This window comes from Lupinus angustifolius, chromosome LG15 (assembly GCF_001865875.1).
Source record: "Lupinus angustifolius cultivar Tanjil chromosome LG15, LupAngTanjil_v1.0, whole genome shotgun sequence".
Classification (NCBI taxonomy): Eukaryota; Viridiplantae; Streptophyta; class Magnoliopsida; order Fabales; family Fabaceae; genus Lupinus; species Lupinus angustifolius.
In genome coordinates this window covers 12,286,971-12,304,317 of record NC_032023.1, presented here as the reverse complement: position 1 = coordinate 12,304,317, position 17,347 = coordinate 12,286,971, and the positions used below count along the sequence as shown (strand labels likewise).

At 32.1% G+C, this 17,347-nt stretch overlaps 2 protein-coding genes across 6 annotated transcripts; both read right to left on the bottom strand.

The window, feature by feature from the left end:
• On the bottom strand, positions 1-3,033 carry LOC109328436 (probable mediator of RNA polymerase II transcription subunit 26c). 2 transcript variants are annotated; one of them, XM_019561901.1, is made up of 9 exons: positions 2,026-3,033; positions 1,874-1,942; positions 1,711-1,793; positions 1,551-1,618; positions 1,396-1,448; positions 1,275-1,311; positions 1,025-1,170; positions 623-716; positions 1-521 (listed from the first exon to the last, which is right to left on the bottom strand). In XM_019561901.1, the coding sequence occupies exons 1-9, from the start codon at positions 2,461-2,463 to the stop codon at positions 403-405; spliced, it is 1,107 nt and encodes a 368-aa protein (XP_019417446.1). In that variant the 5' UTR covers positions 2,464-3,033; the 3' UTR covers positions 1-402. The 2 variants fall into 2 exon arrangements, with proteins under 2 accessions (XP_019417446.1, XP_019417447.1); XM_019561902.1 differs by having other exon boundaries at positions 1,275-1,308; positions 2,026-3,032.
• LOC109328441 lies at positions 8,015-14,056 on the bottom strand. 4 transcript variants are annotated; one of them, XM_019561908.1, is made up of 4 exons: positions 13,408-14,056; positions 9,780-11,562; positions 8,913-9,501; positions 8,015-8,867 (listed from the first exon to the last, which is right to left on the bottom strand). In XM_019561908.1, the coding sequence occupies exons 1-4, from the start codon at positions 13,769-13,771 to the stop codon at positions 8,331-8,333; spliced, it is 3,273 nt and encodes a 1,090-aa protein (XP_019417453.1). In that variant the 5' UTR covers positions 13,772-14,056; the 3' UTR covers positions 8,015-8,330. The 4 variants fall into 4 exon arrangements, with proteins under 4 accessions (XP_019417453.1, XP_019417454.1, XP_019417452.1 ...); XM_019561909.1 differs by having other exon boundaries at positions 8,015-9,208; positions 9,485-9,501; positions 13,408-14,055; XM_019561907.1 differs by having other exon boundaries at positions 8,015-9,501; positions 9,780-10,078; positions 10,124-11,562; positions 13,408-14,055.

Below are 17,347 nucleotides of genomic sequence, written 5' to 3'. Positions count from 1 at the left end.
TAGGGTAATCTCTTTGGCTTTTGTTCATTAAGAATAAGGATAAAATACCTAGTATAGCGAAGCAACCATTAACCAATGTAGTTCAATTTTCAAACCCAAAATTTAATGTTTCATATAAAAAAGAAAACAACTTTTTTAACCTACATTCCCACCTCATTCCTGTCTTGATTCTAGGAAATCACATGTACCTAAACAAACAAACCAACTAAAAGCTGGTTTTGTTTTGTTCGGTTTGGTAAGTCCACCTTCAGAAATAAACATTTCAATAGTTTATTTTGTCTCTGATTATTAATAATTTCAGTTATAATTAAAACCAGAAGAAAAATAGGTCTATGGAGCAAAAAACCCAGAAGCCATTTTTACAGTTAACATGGCACGAACAATGGAACATGTATGTTTGTATCACCAGTGCCTCCCCTGAGAACCGCCACTGCCTTTGTTCTTTCCAAAGAAGGTATTCTTGGATTTTGTCTTTGGTAACTCATGAATGTCCATAACCTGAATTGTCCTTTGCTTTTTGGCTACACAGACAAACCCCAGAAACAAACAAAAATTACCAGTCAGTACATATATATTGAGAGAGAAACAACTAGCATGGAAATGTGAAGTATGAAAATTCCACCATTTTCAGCTTCTTTATAGTTCTCTTGAAGCCTTTTTCTTGCAGAAGCAAGTCTCTCCGCATCAAAATTGCTCTCTCTCAGTTCTTTCTGCCTCTGCAATGCAATCATTGTGCAACAAGTCAGGACCACTAACACTTCAAGAGCTTAACTGGCTTATACCAAAGTAAAAAACATCCAAGACCCTTTCACTTTAAGTTAAGCTTTTCTAAGTTTGTGTATATTATATTTTCAAGTAAGACTTGCATATGCAAGTGAAATATGGGCACAACCAATCAAGATTGGATTGAATGTTAAAATAATACAATAAAACACTATTCAATCCTGATTGGTTGTACCTACTACATAAATTTTCACCCATCAGAGACTCCAATTCCAAAATGGCAATAAAATCACATCCGTACGTTTTGAAGGGCAGAAGGAGCAGGGGTATGAAGTAAAGGTGATGGAATTGGTTTTGGAGGTGGTGCTTCTCTGCGAGAAGGAATCACTTTTGGTTTTGGTTTTGGTTTCAGCTCTGCTTCATTGCGGTCAGACCCAGAACTCCCATCTGTGTCAGCAAAAGAAAAAGAACTTATGTAAAATGCAATATGCATCAACCAAATCAAAACAGCAGAAGATTTGAATCAACTGTTGCTGTACTAGTGTACTCACTGTGTGGATTTGGTGAGTAAGCAAAATCAGGAATCTGCAAAAACAATGGGATATCATTAGCAACAACCTAAACAAGCCTCAACTTTCATAGGAAAAAATATACACAAAAGATTTCTTTCACATGATGATGCCCATTTTGGGTGGTTTTCTGAAGAGGGGAAGAGTCTCCATCAGCTGCAAAATGGAAATGCCAACATTATTAATTAATTACCATTTAATTAACCCTAATCCTTAACCTCGCATAAACTTCCCCAAAACAATTAGATTCAAAATTACCCATAAGAGTAGCAGCTTCTCCCTGTGGATTTGACTTCACCCACTCATCTACAATTTCCTTCCACTTCCTGCAAATAACATTTAGAAAAAAATGTTAATCTAACTTACAAAAACATTGTATTAGTTTGACAATTTCTGCAACAAAACTCAGCTATTCAACCTGACAAGTAGCTTCACCAATCTGCGAATGTCATTAGACGAATGCTTCCTCAACCGATTCACATTCCTACCAATGTCAGTTTCCTACAGAAACAAATAAATCAAACACTGTAAAACCATAAAAAAAGTTCAAACATAAAAAAATGTTTCAAAGCAAAAGTTACCCTCAGAGCTTGGAATGTAATATCCATATCGGCGAGATTTTGAAGCAAATCCACCAATGAATCTTCAGACTGAAAAATGAAAAACAAAATTAATGAAACTTCAAATCTAAATAAAATCACGAATTAAATTAAAAACGGTTATTAAATAGTACCTGGTCAGGTTCTTCGAGCTGCTCCTTAATTTCCAGAATCTTCTTCTGTTCATCGTCGAACAAGCCACCGTAAGGATCCAAATCGGTGTCGTTTTCGTCGTCATCGTTTTCGAGAGACTGTGGCGTTTCCGGAGAGGAGGCAAAACGACGTCGTTGCTCGCGTTGTGGTGATTGTCGTTTAGGGCTAGGGCTACGGGTCCTCTGTTGTTTCCTAGCTTTGTCGTCGTTGGCAGCGACGACACTACGGTTGCCTCCGTCGCAATTCCGGCACCGCGGAGGAGCAGTGGTGGCGGAGTACAGCCTCTCAACGATAGCATCTCTCCGGCGCTTCAATTCATCGCCGGAATCCGTCGCGGCGACGGCGATTGCGGTGTCGATGAACGACCACACGTCCACACCTGAAGAATCCAATATCGTACGGAAATCGTCCGAATCCATAACCGAACCACGCGCGTCGAACGAAGAAGAAGCAATTTCGATGAAAACAGATGAATGAATCAATCAATCAGAGAAAACGCGTTGTTGAGAATTGAGAAAGAAGCGGTTATATGTTTCGGAATCTAAGAATATTCGTTGTAGCGTTTCATGCAGAAAGAGATGGATCAAAACGACGACATAGGAAAAGAAAATGAATAAACGGCAGGTAGGAATGGTAAAACGGCATAGATCTGAGGAACGGAGTTTCAGATCCAGAAAGAGAAAAATAAAAAAAAGTTGTAAGATAATATGGCTAATAAAAATAATAATATAATGGTTACTAGAAAAGAGAAGAGAGGGTATGTTGTATATGTTTGTTTATTTTGATGATTTTAGTTTTGGTACATGTTCTGTGTTTATGGACAATGGTGTTTGTGTGTGGTAAGGGTAATGGTAAGTGCCAAAAGCTGCATACCTGGTTACCTAATACCACCCCACTGATCTATTTGGGTGTGTTTTGGGTATTTTCTCTAATGTTTTTGCTGTGGGTAAAAGACAAGGGAGATAGAGAGAGAGAGAGTTCTCTGAACTTTAGATGACTTTCAACTTTTGAGGATTAGATCACCACCTATTTTCTATTTTTTATTTTAAATTATTCATTTAATTTTCCTTTTTTTCATTTAAGGAGGAAAAACGTGGCCTTTGCTCTATAGGATAATTATTTGAGAACAATGTAATCTTTATACAATGAGATAAATTATTTATCCAATCACTAAAATTATCGTGTATGTCCTGATTAACTTATTTTTATAAAATCTAAAAATTTAAAAAAAAATATATGTTATGATTTTAATGGTCCAATAAGATAATTTATCTCATAATATAAAAAATACTTTTTTTCTAATAATTTATGATATAATAGTTGGGAGAATATTGACATGTGTGTTGTCTTGTGCTTGGTATATTAGAGTATTGGCCAGTTGCAAGGGTGGCCATTGAGGCAAAGGTAGGTTAGGATTAGCCTCCTCCAATCACTAGTTGCTGCACTCCATAAGTTGTAAAAGACACATTTTTCCAAAGGGTTGTATTGGGTTGAAAAAGATAATAAGTAGGTATAATCATCTCTGTCATGAGTCAAATATTACATTAATATTCATATGTAAAACAAGATAAAATTTCCTAAAGGCCATTAATGCTAAAATTACTGATTAATATATAATATTATTTTAAGAATTTTCTCTTTTGGGAAATTATTAATTTAATAAAAATATATTATAAAAATATTTTAAGAGTGTACAATCTATACATTGGGAGTGTAAAAATTTATGTACATGCACTTTAACATCCACCATGCATTGAATTATATTTTTTGGAAAATCAACAACAACTAAATATCAATAGTAGATGATACAATGACAGTATATAAAACTCATATATTATCAGTGTATATATCTTTTTCTCATATTTTAATTGAGCTTAAAATCTGTACATTGTGTCAGTATATACATATTAAATTCATTTTAATATTACTTTACTCACTAAAAACATATCACATTTTAACTTTAGTCCTCTTAATTTACTTTTTGTTTTGGATGTTTAATAATACTAAAATTTTGATTTTAATCTAACATGAGTAACATCATATAACATATGGAGACTAAAATCAAAACATACTTTAAAAATGGGTGTATATCTATATACTTTTAGTATAAAAATTTATACACAATTAATATTATTCATTATTCATTTGTATTACTTTTGAAGAGTCAATGATTATTAAACATGAATAATAAATAATACAATAATAATATATAAAGCTTATAAATTATCAGTGCATACACTCTTTTATTCGAAATTTAAGTAGAGACTAAAAATTAAGAACTAAAATCAAAATTATCTAGATTTTGAAAGACTAAAAAATATTTGAACCTACAAAAATGTTTTAGGTTGGAATTTAGTGTTTCAAATTATTTTATTATTTATTAAATATTAATTAAATATACTAACATTAATTTATTAATATGAATTTACATTTATTATTCATAAAATTTAAAAATATTAAAAAGTGTAAAATGTTATATTTTCAACAAACTTTATTATAAAATATCAGTTGAATAATTAATGTCCAGTTCTAATTAATATTCCAAACTCTTAGGCTGAGCCTAAAATATTAGCATGTAATAAGTTAAGTTTTAGAAGATAATATATATGCACGCTTATAAAAATTTATACACATTTATTATATTATCTACTATTAATTTAGATTACTTTTTATAAGGTATATGGTTAATAATAATAAAATATGAATGGTAAATAATAAAATATAAATCTTATACACAGTTAATATATATATTTTCTATCGTACTCTACAAACATAATTAAAAGGTTGCTGTTCAATAAAAAAAATATAAATAGATTTGCATACGATTTAAAAATAGGATGAGGTAGGTGGAATTTGCTTTAAAAATGTATCTAGTCTGTCATACTCATAGGCTATTTTTTAAATATGAGCCTAATATTTTTAAAATCAACTCAACGTGGAAGCTTATTTAAACGATTTTACTTTATAATTATCTCTTTAATATGCAAGGATCCATATAATAAAATCCAATAAGCCGTGAATATTTAATAATCTTTGGTTCATAAGATAAAAATTAAGGAAAGAAAAGTTGAGGAAATAAAAGTTAAGAAGATAAATATGAATAGAAACAATGATAATTTTTAATTGTTTGGCATAAGAGAAAATGGAAAGAAAATGTTATAGTTATTTTTAATAATGACACTGACAACATTTTATTTTATTTTATAGGAATTTTAGAAAATTAGTGACATTTATAAATATGGCCAACATGAAAAGCAAATTTAAGAATATAGGGAACTAGTTAGCAACGAGAAAATATATCCCTAATTTTCTCAACTTAAGTTTTCCTCCCAATATTATTGAAAAAAACAAGAAGGCATGAGTCCACAATTTTTTCTTTCCTTCTCTCTATTCATTGCAACCAACCAATCGAAAGTTTCCTTTCCTTCCTCTTTCATTCTTCTCACTTTCATTCCTTCCTTTTTCACCCCAACCAAACATAGTCTAATACTCTAATACTATGTTTGATTCTATAGAAAGCAAGAGGAGAAAAGGTTGTAGAAAATATTATTTTTACCATTTGGTTCCAACAATAAATAGAATGGGGAAAATATGCATGGGGCCATAAAAAAATTTCCTCTCTAGTTTATGAATAAAATGATGAAAGGAAAAAAATTATCAATAATTCTAAATTTACCCTTACACAATAAATGAATTAAAAGAACAATAATTTAAATGAAAATAATTATAATGTAGTGAAGTTATTTGTTTATATTCATTTATACGTGAAATTAGTTAACTTAATTTTTTTCTTACGAACTCACAATAATTAGCAATTGTTATGGTTAATAAAAATAGAGTGAAAATAAAAAAGAAACACAAATACTTAAAATTACTTACAAAGTGACAAATAATAAATAAATTAGAAAAATAAGACACAAATATGTGAAAGTGAGATGATTAGAAATATAAAAGTAATTATAAAAGTGTATTATATTTTCTTTAAATATATTAGTGAGAACAAATATCTTTTAGTTATAATATTAGAATAATTAAATGAAATCAAATAAATATTATATGAAATATCATGACTATATGAAAAACTATCTTGCATGAATAGCTATGTGGAATGACATAATTATTTGAAAAGACCATGTTACACCAATGAGTGATGAAATCACATTGTCCTGCCCTGTAAATTAAAGATGTGGTCCATGTTTTATGAAGTTTAATATATTCATCACTATTATATTAATAAAGAAAAAGTTAAGATGGAGAAATCAACATTTCATAAATTATGGAGAAATCAATATTATATTTATCTAAAAGTAAGACTTTCCAATCAATTAAGTTTTTGAGGATATAATATATTTTCTGTTAGTTATGTTTGTGATAAACATGAAATTTTGATATTTTCTTAATATATTTATAATAATTTATACATGGATATAAACTAGTGAAAGTTTATAAAAAATGATGGTTAGAATTAGTTATTAGTTTTCCTGTCTTGATCTTTAGCCGGGGTGGGGATGGTCATTGACAACTCTACCCATGGTAGTTTTTCTTTTTCTTTTCAAGAGCGAAAAACATTTTTTTTCCCATTTTTAAGGGATGAGAAACCAAACACTTGTTAAGGTTGAACCACATAGATCACACTTCATGTCTCATAGCTTCATCAATTAGCTGAATCTTGGAAATGCCTACTTGTAGAAGTTAACTCCTCTAATATTGCGGGATTATAAATTATAATTGCATATATGTATTTTTGTGAAATTGTATAAATTATTTTTCATTTTTTTACTCCTATACAAATTCCCTAATTTTTTTATACTTTTATTACACCGACAACCCAAAATAAGTGTAATTTTTTATATAAAAATGTGATAAATACAATTAAGTTAAACAAAACATGGTATAATGTGCAAACATGTCCAAACAATATACAAATCAATGTATCTTTATTATTTTTTATTACAAAATGCATCAACAATTCTAAAGAGATATTATTTAAATCGCTCTTATATTGTATCGTAACGAACCAAAAATAATAAAGAAGTATTGACTCGTATATTATTTGAACTTATTTTCAGATATATCATGTTTTATTTAACTTAATTGCATTTATATTTTTGTTAAAAATATTATACTTATTTCTCATGCATGAATGGTCAATGTAATAAAAGTTAAAGAAATTAGGGGTTTATGTAGATATAAAAAAGTAAGAAGTGATTTATATGATTTTGCTAAAACTCATGGATACTAATGTAATGTATTTTTATCTTTATGTAAAATAGTTGCCCTATTAATAATATATTTTCCCTTCATTTTCGTCCTCTACTAGTCGCTAACAAGCCACATGTCCCTTCTCTTCCTTCATTCCCTCTTGCCATTCATCAAACTTATTTGGAAAACATTCTTTATTAATTGTACACATTTAAGTTTGAATGGTACATAGAATTCTATTGACACAAACTGAGTTAAGGATGGGAACACATCCAATATCACACTATTTTCTGTCACTGCACGTGCCAAAAAAGTATTATTTAACATTCATATTTTACATTAAAAAAACTGATAATTATAATGTAAAAAAGAAGAAATAGTTAACCAATTAATATGGAACATATATTGGGTGAAAAAGAACATTGAGTTATATATAAGTTTTTTGGTAAAAATTAGAAAATAATAAGAACAAAATAGGAAGAATTACAAATTACATCATGGTGAGTAATTATTATGGGTTTTCCCTTTATAAGTAGTATAAATAATGTTTGTTAAACTATTCCTGTAACCATTTGTGTTTTTTTTATTTAAGAACCAATAACTATTAACAAACAAATGTTACATGATGCATTAATAATGTTAAAAAACCTTACAATGTTAGTGTACATACTAATTTCTTATTATGTTATAGTTTAGCTATGAAAAATAGAAAGAACTCTGGGTGATCGTTACCTAGTGAAAAAAGATATAAACCCAAAAAAAAATTGAGTCGATGCTGTGTCACATGGCTCATACTACACTAAAGGGTGTTATGACTTTTATGGTTCATATCCATACTATGAGCACATGCCAAGAGAAGCATGCAAAAGACCAAAACAACTACTCCAGTAATAGCAAAGATAAATGTTGGAAGGAAAAAATATCTGAATCATCCTCAACTGAACCGTTTGTGCCATGGCAAGCTAATACTGCATTGCTGTGACACAATCAACCATGCCACCATCTCCATTTGTGAGCGATGAGAATCTCGAATTTCATATGATGGAGTTCTAGTAACCAAGGCCCAGTTTACACCAGCAACTCCTCAGTTTTGCATATTTGACTCTTTACAGCCATCTAATATCTCACCAATTAGCTTCTCCTTATTATTAGGTAAAACCGGATCAGCGACAAATGAATAGCTCTTTTGAGATCTGTGCTTCTCCTTGAAGTTCCCAGATGGAATTTCGGAAAAGGTACCCCGAGTCGAGTCAGTCGATTTATCTAAAAGATCAGCCAGAGAATTGCCCAAATGTTCAACACTGTCCAACTTCTCTGCTTCCTTCCTTTCATACAAATCCAAAAAATGCAAAAGAGAACTGTCCTTTTCATTATGTTTTAGCTTTGCTTGCTGTTCAGGTTGAGTTAAAAAAGGGCTATCTCCTTCAGATTCAGAAGAATCATCATCTGAGACTACCGGTTCATAATTAGGATGCTTTGGTATATACAATTCTTCAACTTTCAGACTTAATCTTGATTCCAGATCACTATGGTTGGACTTGTCGACGGCAGGACCCAATTCCTCCCATAGAGAGTCGATGTTTTCATCTTTCGGGGCTGAATCAGACCATTCAGAATCTGAGTTGGAGACTACATGAATGGCATTGGTTACTGCAGTTTTGGGGATGGGAGCTTCTCCGTCAGAATCAAGAACAGCAGAAACAGAAGGAAAAATAAAAGTGGACTCTAATCTAGCTCCAGGCATTATCTGTAATAAGGATGCCAATTTTTTATAACCAAGCTTCTGAACATCAAGATGATAGCCATACCTCTGAACAAATAGTTTTCGGAAACAACCAATATTATATCCCTCTGGATGTTCTCTCAAAACATCCGTCACAAGTTTCTGACAGTCTGATAATATATCATCTCTAGACCTCTCCTTATATTTCTTTTCAGTGGCAGGTTTTGAAACTGCAGTATGAGGAGCACTCTGGTTCTGTTTCTCCGCATCATGTTCGGATGTTTTTTGCAAGCTGTGCTGTGGTGTTCTATTTAGAAAGAGAGATCTCAAGCCATTTGCACCATGAGATAGGGCTGTCGGCGAGCCCCTTTGAACTGGTTGAGTTAGCTTAAAAGGAAAAGATTGGGAGGGCCTTTCCTCCAACCATTTTTTCTCTGTCATTAACAAATCCACCAGCTTAAGGATACCTTCTTCAGTGAGTGATCTAAGAAACAGGGGTCCTCCCTTCTGCAACTTATGTGCCATATCCTCCCTAACACATACAATGTATAGCAGAATGTTACTAAGTTAGTCTTTCAACTAATATCTTGTAATGATCATAATGAAAAAAATTGAAAGGGTGGTGCAACTTTCGACAGAAAAACTTCATGGCACAATCAATTTATCACATTTTCTTCTTTCTTTGGTAGTTGGGGTTCAGACTATAACTTTGAAGAGACAAATGAGTAAAGGAGACGAATAAGTGGTTATTATCCATAGCAAAAGGGAAAATTTTCAAAAGTTTGACATTAAACTATTATGCACACAAACCTGCTTCTTGACTGGGAGAAAAGAAGTGATCCTCTAGGGCTGAAAACAAAAGATTCCATGTCATCCCAAAAGGATTTACTAGAAAATAACACAGGCTTTTCTGAATCACTAACATTCTGGTTCAGTTTTGATAACTTGAGCTCTTCAGCATGACCAAGAGTCTGGTCCAGTTTCAATAATCTGGGTTCTTCAGAATGATTAACAGATAATGTGGACTCTTTAGAGTGACTAACAGTCTCGTCCTGTTCAGATAACTTGGGCTCCTCGGACTGACTAACAGTCTGGTCTAGTTCAGATAACTTGAGCTCTTCAGATCGACTAACAGTCTTGTCCAGTTCCGATAATTTGGGCTCCTCAGAATGACTAACTATCTTGTCCTGACAGAAAGTCAAATCATCAGACTTAGAACGGCTTTTCGAAAATGGCCACCAACTTCTGATCCAACCAAAGAAAGTTGGACTTTTGTTATAAGTTTCAGCACTTTCACCAGGACTTTTGTCAGCCATGGAGTCATCAACAGGCAAAGAGTATGGGCTGCGACAAACTTCATCCTCCTCCTTTCTAGTTGGCTTCTCATGTTTATCCTCAGCTTTAAATTTTTCAGATTCATCATTCACAATACGATTGGTTTCCACTGTTGTATTATAATTCTCATCAGCGGAATTCTCTAAAGTTGTATATTTTTCTGGAAATTTCTGAGTTACAAGCTCGGATCTCACAAAGTCATTAACAAGCGATTGTCTCAAACTTGTTTTCAAGGAACCTGTCTTAGTTTTGGGAAGTTGATTGTTCTTGGGAGATGGTTTAATCTCAGACAATTGTGCATCAGCCACACCCACAACCTTTTCACTATCCAGTGAAGATTTCTGCAACTCCTTTGGGGGCTGACCCACATGTCCTTCAATCGATGGAGAATATGATGCTTTACCATCCACATATTCCCCACTGGATGTGTCTGGTGAAGGGACCTGTTGGAATGATTTTGAATCATCATCCATAATCCTTTCATCCAATGAGGATATTGAGTGTGTCTCATCTGCATCTCTAGCATTATCACTAACCACACCATTTGACTTTAGAGTTGCTACATAGCCCTTTTCCTCACCCTTAACAGCAGAAGTTGTTGGTAGCAAAATAGTGCTTTCAGCAGGTTCAGGGGACCCTGGGCGGATCAAACGTACAAAAAAATTACCATCCCCTAAAGACCGGAGCTGTACGTTTGGAATTGATAAAAGAAAGCGAGAAAACGTTTTATGTCCATACAAGGATTTATCCACATACACATCACATTTTGCCAACTCTGCACGAAGATCAGAAATGGAGATTCCTTTTGTATGCAAGCTCAATATATGTCTAACCCGCCTTAAAACTGACTTTGGAATTACACCAGGCTTCGACTCTGGGGTAGGTTCATAGATCTCCACAGCCGGCGAAGATGTAGACTGCTCAACAGTTGAGAAGGGATTTTCAAGAGGCATCTTATAGTTTCCATACCAAGAACCAAACGGACCATCAGGAGGATGGTTGAAATGTTTCCCAGCAAGATCTTCTCCCTTAATCAATGAAGACCATTGCCATGTTATTGTTGCTGCACTGCAGAGCACATCAGGAGCCTTTCCTGTTGTTGCAAGCAAGATATTGTAGTTATTCATTCTTAGCCGGTGCAATAAACCAGCAAAGTCCTTATCACCAGAAATTAGAAAGAGATGTGCAGGTGGAGGATTTTGGGAAACCCAATGCATAAGTTCAACAAGAAGAGATCTATCAGCACTGTTCTTTCCACCTGCAACAAAAAAACAAAGTACTCAAGATCATAATTTGAAAAGCTAAAATACTTTAGATGACTGAAAAGTTTCAGAAAGTGTTCGAGCTACATGGGCTTACAACAATTTACTGTGTAGCCCTAAACAATGATTTACTATCTGAAATATGATGAGATGACGAGTTTTCAAGAACAACAAGAATCAAGCCCTAAACAAACAAAGACAATGCATTCAAAACTGCAACCTGCAGAAGTTATCTAACAGGCATGCAGAAGAAGGCAATAAGTACCCATTTTACTTCCTACTTCCAAAAACATTTACAAAACTGCATTTACTAACTACCTTTAAAATCTAACTAAATCTTAAACCTTCAACTGGAAATAAATCCCTTCCCCAAAAAAAAACAAAAAAGAGAAATTTAAACACTGTTGCCACTTATTCCTAAAAAATAAATGAATTCCGTGATTGGTCCACAATTACACACAAGTACGAATCTGCATGGAAGTGTTTGTTACGTACAAAAAGAAGAAGGATAACTAACATTTCACTCCCTAGAAGCTTTTAAATCATACATTAAAGACCCTTCAAGAATATGTGTAGCCTTAAATTGCACAAAATTTAATGAGATACATCAGGACTTGCTTCTAAAACATACTAGTAGAAGAAACTCCCTTCTGTGTTTGTGCATAACAGCAGAAGAAGAAGTGAAAGATGCCATGGTTCCTTTTTCTAAGCAATAGATAACCTGATGACTATTTTCTTTTGTTGGGAAATAAAATCATAGGTGTAGCAAATGACGACTCCATTTTTTGGACAAACTACTAGCAGCTTCACTGTTATGGAATCTTCAAGGGTTCAAGGGAGGTACATATCTTATAGAACCATAAAGCTGATGAAGCGTAAAGTTTAAAACATGGTGCGTTGAAATTGATTTATTTGAACCTAAACCTTAGTGAGGCATAGTTTATCCCCAAAAGAAATCTATATGAAGATACCATCTCAGTTTTCAGTTATACAAACTGTTAGGAGAAGTATGCTCTACAGATTTGAAACACAAATAAAAAACGTTGTGATCAAACATATAAGCTTAAAATCTAGGAATAATCATGTTCAATTGAGTAAACCCCTTTATCCCGCTAATTAAGAGATTTTTTGTTAGATATCTTTTATTGAAAACAACAATCTTTTCTTGTAGAAGAATCAAAACATATGCAGTAGAGAGCGTGGTAACAGAAATACCCCTGCGCACTTTAAAAGGAGTAGTGACAAATCTAAATCCAAGTCCTTTTTCAAAGCAAAAAGCGAGTTCTATAATTGTAATCAAACAACACAGAAAGTTATGTGTAAACTCTCAAAGATCAAAAAATAACTGAAGTCCCTACAAAAATTAGACATTTCTTGTTTTATCCCATACAAAATTATATTCTTCTGAGTCCTAAAAATTTCAAAACATTGGTATGTAGTTAGGTCACAGGTTCAAATCCTACAAAAAACATCACCACTTACAGCGGTAAGGCTGCATACACCTAGTGTCCCCAGACTCATGAGAGTATCATGCATTGTGTCGCCCTTTAATTGGTATATAGTTGACTAGCGTATTGTTACGACCATTATCGACATGTCTTAACTCTTACCAATCACTGATGTGACAAATGGTGGCGTTAACACATCATCATTTAATTGACGGCAAGTGCTATAAACAATTTAAAAAAATTCAGCACTCAAAGTCTCACACTAAAAAAATAAGCTTTTAGGGACTAAGGGAAATATGTATAATTTTCCTGGAACTAAAAACTTAACTAAACCTAAACAGAACATTTGAACGGAAATAATGACAGAAATTAAAGAAAGGGAAAATGATAAACCATTGGGAATGTGAGTGAGTTGAATGCCAGTGTAAGCAAGAGCTTCCTGATTAGCTCTTGAGAGCTGAAGAACATCGCCGAAAGCGGTTATCTGAAGTGGTCCCTTTATCCCTTTCGTCCTAACAGCCTCAGTTATCGCCGGTGCTATCTTGCAAACATTAACTCCGGTAGGTAAGTTGCAGTTCTCAAAATCCCACCACACTGAAACCCTCACGTTTCGCGACTCGTCATCGTGGCGCCGCGAATACGGATATGAAGATGAAGATGGAGATGATGAGAAATGGAACAGTTGAAGAACATGTGCACGAGATTGTGAAAGAGAATAAGAGAAAATTATGGAATGTTTTGGGAGAAAGGGTCTCATGATGAGTGATTGTGATTAGAAATTGGGAAAGAAAGGGAAATTGGAGAGTGGTGGTTCTGCATCTGTGTGAAAGTGTGAGTTTGGGGAGTAGAAAGAAGGAAAAAGAAGGGTTTATGAAGATGAATATAGAACTAAAACCCTTGCATTTTCTTGTCTCATTTTTTTGACATATGCAAATTTAGGACATGGAATATTTTGTTGCTGGGCTTCACTCTGGTTTACTCAAATCTTCATATGTTTTGGGCTCATGGTATATCATATGTCCAAACTTTGTAGGTTCTTTCCATCAAAATCAAAATTGAATTATAGCAACACTACCAAATTTAGTTGAGAAAAAAATGTATGTACTCATTGTATGATTTTTATATACTGTTATTTTATTAGTTATGTTTAATTATCATTGAATTTTTTAAAAAATAATACAAATAAATAATTGATGATGTACTGACTGTATATAAATTTTTATATTGACAATGTACTCCATTTTTATTGACAATGAGTTGTGAAAGGGAAGTGTAGATATATTTTATAGTGTAAGTGAATTATCTATCATTTACATAATTTAAAACAAAATTATTACATGTGGTTATTATAATGTGAATGACAAAAAATAGATGAAAAATATAAAAGAATATATTATCCCACATTAAATTCATCTTTATAAGTTATAACCACACCATAATCCTTTTTTTATATTAATTTGAACCACATAATATATTTACCCTACTTCTCTTCACTCGTTTCTTTCACTTCTAATCTGATGATGTATGATATCAACATGTGGAGATCCACTCTATTTCCCTCATGACCAATAATAATCTTTTAATTAAAATTGAATTTAATATTTTATCATTAAATAAATTATTAAAGGCTGATATTTTCTCCATTTATTAAGGTTTCGAACTCTAGGTCAATAGTGTACCGGTCCCTATTGCCCTAATGGTTAAATTTCAATGAATTTAAAGTATGTTCATAGCTTCATGCAAATGTGACTCATAAGTCATAACTACTACTAGTGGACTCCTAATGGTTAATTTATAAACTAAATACTATATTTTTGTTGCAAAAGATGGTTAAGATACATTACTAAAGAAGTAAAAATCAGTCAACAGCCATTTACCTGACATCATCATATACTTTATAATTTTGGTTTTTAAGCTAGTCAATTAGCAGACACATTTTTTTATGGGAAAATAGTTTTCTAATGGGAGAGGAATATAATACACTTTCAACACTTTAGAGCCATTACTAACATTTAATATGTTACACTTTTAATTAACAATTAAGCCTTCTTGGGATAGTTAGTAAATGTAACAAATAATTGAATAAGGTAAAAAATTCTTAAACTATCAAGTTGATAATTTTTTACTACCCATATATTGATAACGTAGAATTTTTTACATAATTAATATATCATTTATCATTATTTTTATTTAAGAGTAAATGATAATTAATATGTGAATAGTTATAATCTAAAACTCCTATCCAATAAGTAAATAGAAAAACATGAGCCCACCTATTTTCCCTTTTTTCTAATAGTATAGAATTATATAGATGTGGATTATAATTTTTGAGTATTTTACTCAAAAAGCTCTACCGTGATATAGAAATGTAAATATAATTTTGTATTCAAGAACGGAAGAAAATAGGTTTTCAAATTGTTTAGTATATAGATACCTTATTATTTATAAAATGATTCTTAAAATTTATTTTTGCATCCGATTAAGATTTATATATTAGATTGGTTTTTTTATTTCGAAATATTTTCACCAATTAGTATTTTTAGAATACTATTTTAAATTATATTAATATGTACAAAATTTTTTTTTAAGCATTCAAATATTATTTTTAGAGTATAATATTTAAGTATAAAAAATTATACACAACTAGTACATCATTTAACATTCACTCGTATTACTTATATTTAAAAGTAAAAAATAATTAAATATATGTGTTCAAATAAAAATAAAGCAAAAAAAGTGAACACTGTTTGAAGTTTCAGTCAAAACTAAGTAAAGGTTTTTCCATGTATGTGGTAGATTATCAAGAAAACAAAAAAAATGTGCAAGGAGTAAACCTCATCAAACTCTTGCTAAGTGACTTTCATGATAAAAGGAACAGATCAAAAGATACTAGAACATCGTAGATGCTACCGACAACATACTTAAAGTTAGCTTCATATATATATATGCACCAAGAATAAAATTGATTAAGCTTTTTGCCAATTGACTTGTATGACAAACAAGTGAGGATCAAAAGGTGCTAAAATATCCACATTAATTAAAGCTATCAACACATGTTTGAAGTTAATTAGCATAATATGTAAGGTTCAAACTTCAAACCTGGGTATTGTGGTATTGTTTAAGGAGAAGCAAGCATATATAATTAATTAATTATTTACATATTATTCTCATAGTTATTCACCCAAATAAATATAATTATCATATTCAAAGGGAATACCTCAAAATTCTAAGAAGTTGATTCCAAAGAGAGATCCTTTCAGCCATGGTTGATGAGGAAAGTTACTCCATGTTGTATATATTAAATGATTACTTTGCTAAAATAACCGAACGATTATTAGATGCTTTATTAAAAAGCATTATTTTTAAAATGAGAGTGCTTTAGAGAATAGATACACCACTGAGATTTCTAATCCAAATAAGCACATGTTCGTTAATGCAGGCATAAGCACAAAATTCTCACCGTGCGTTTTTTTATTAAGCAACCTTCTAAGACTATATATACATATATATTCATGTTAAACAAAATCAAAAGTTGTAATCTAATAATCTTCCATAAAATTTCAATCATATGGTTGTGTCAGATACTTGCACCTCAACCGCTACCACCATTGTCTACTCCGACAATCCTAGTTCAAAAGAACTATCATACTCCACCATAGGAGTATATCCGCAACACACACCTTGCATCAATGCTAACTAATGTCTGTTTCACATCCTTGCATCCAAGCCAATGCTCATGTTACACCTCTTCTACCAATGCTCGTGTTATAACTTGCATCAAACCCAATATCCATGACACACCCTACATCAAAGTTAGCCATCATCCTTGTGTTTTTATGGATAAACTAACAATTAATATTTTTTACGTCTCACACAACCATTACTATATTCTCTTTCTCATCTTCAATGAGAACATTCTATCAATACCTAAAGAGATATTGTCAACATCTAACTCAACATCTGAGTCCCTATCTCCACTTTGATCCTAACCTAATACATGAACTTGTGAACTTATGGGGTGGATCAATACATCCATCGCCATACCACAGTTCCGCCATGTTTCCTTCTCCTTCAACTCATCTATTCTATCTTTACCATCAACTTTGATACACCTTGTCTAGCCATCACACATTCACCCTCTTTAGCCATTATCTGCTGTATGGGTTAAGAGTTATCTACTAATTGGCTCTGATACCAATTGTTGGTGCACATTATAACAAAGGACTTGAATCCAATATAACATTGGTTATTATACTCTATTCCAATACTAGACAATATGAGACTAATAAAATAATATATTTTAAGCATTCTCAACAATATATATTATTGTGAC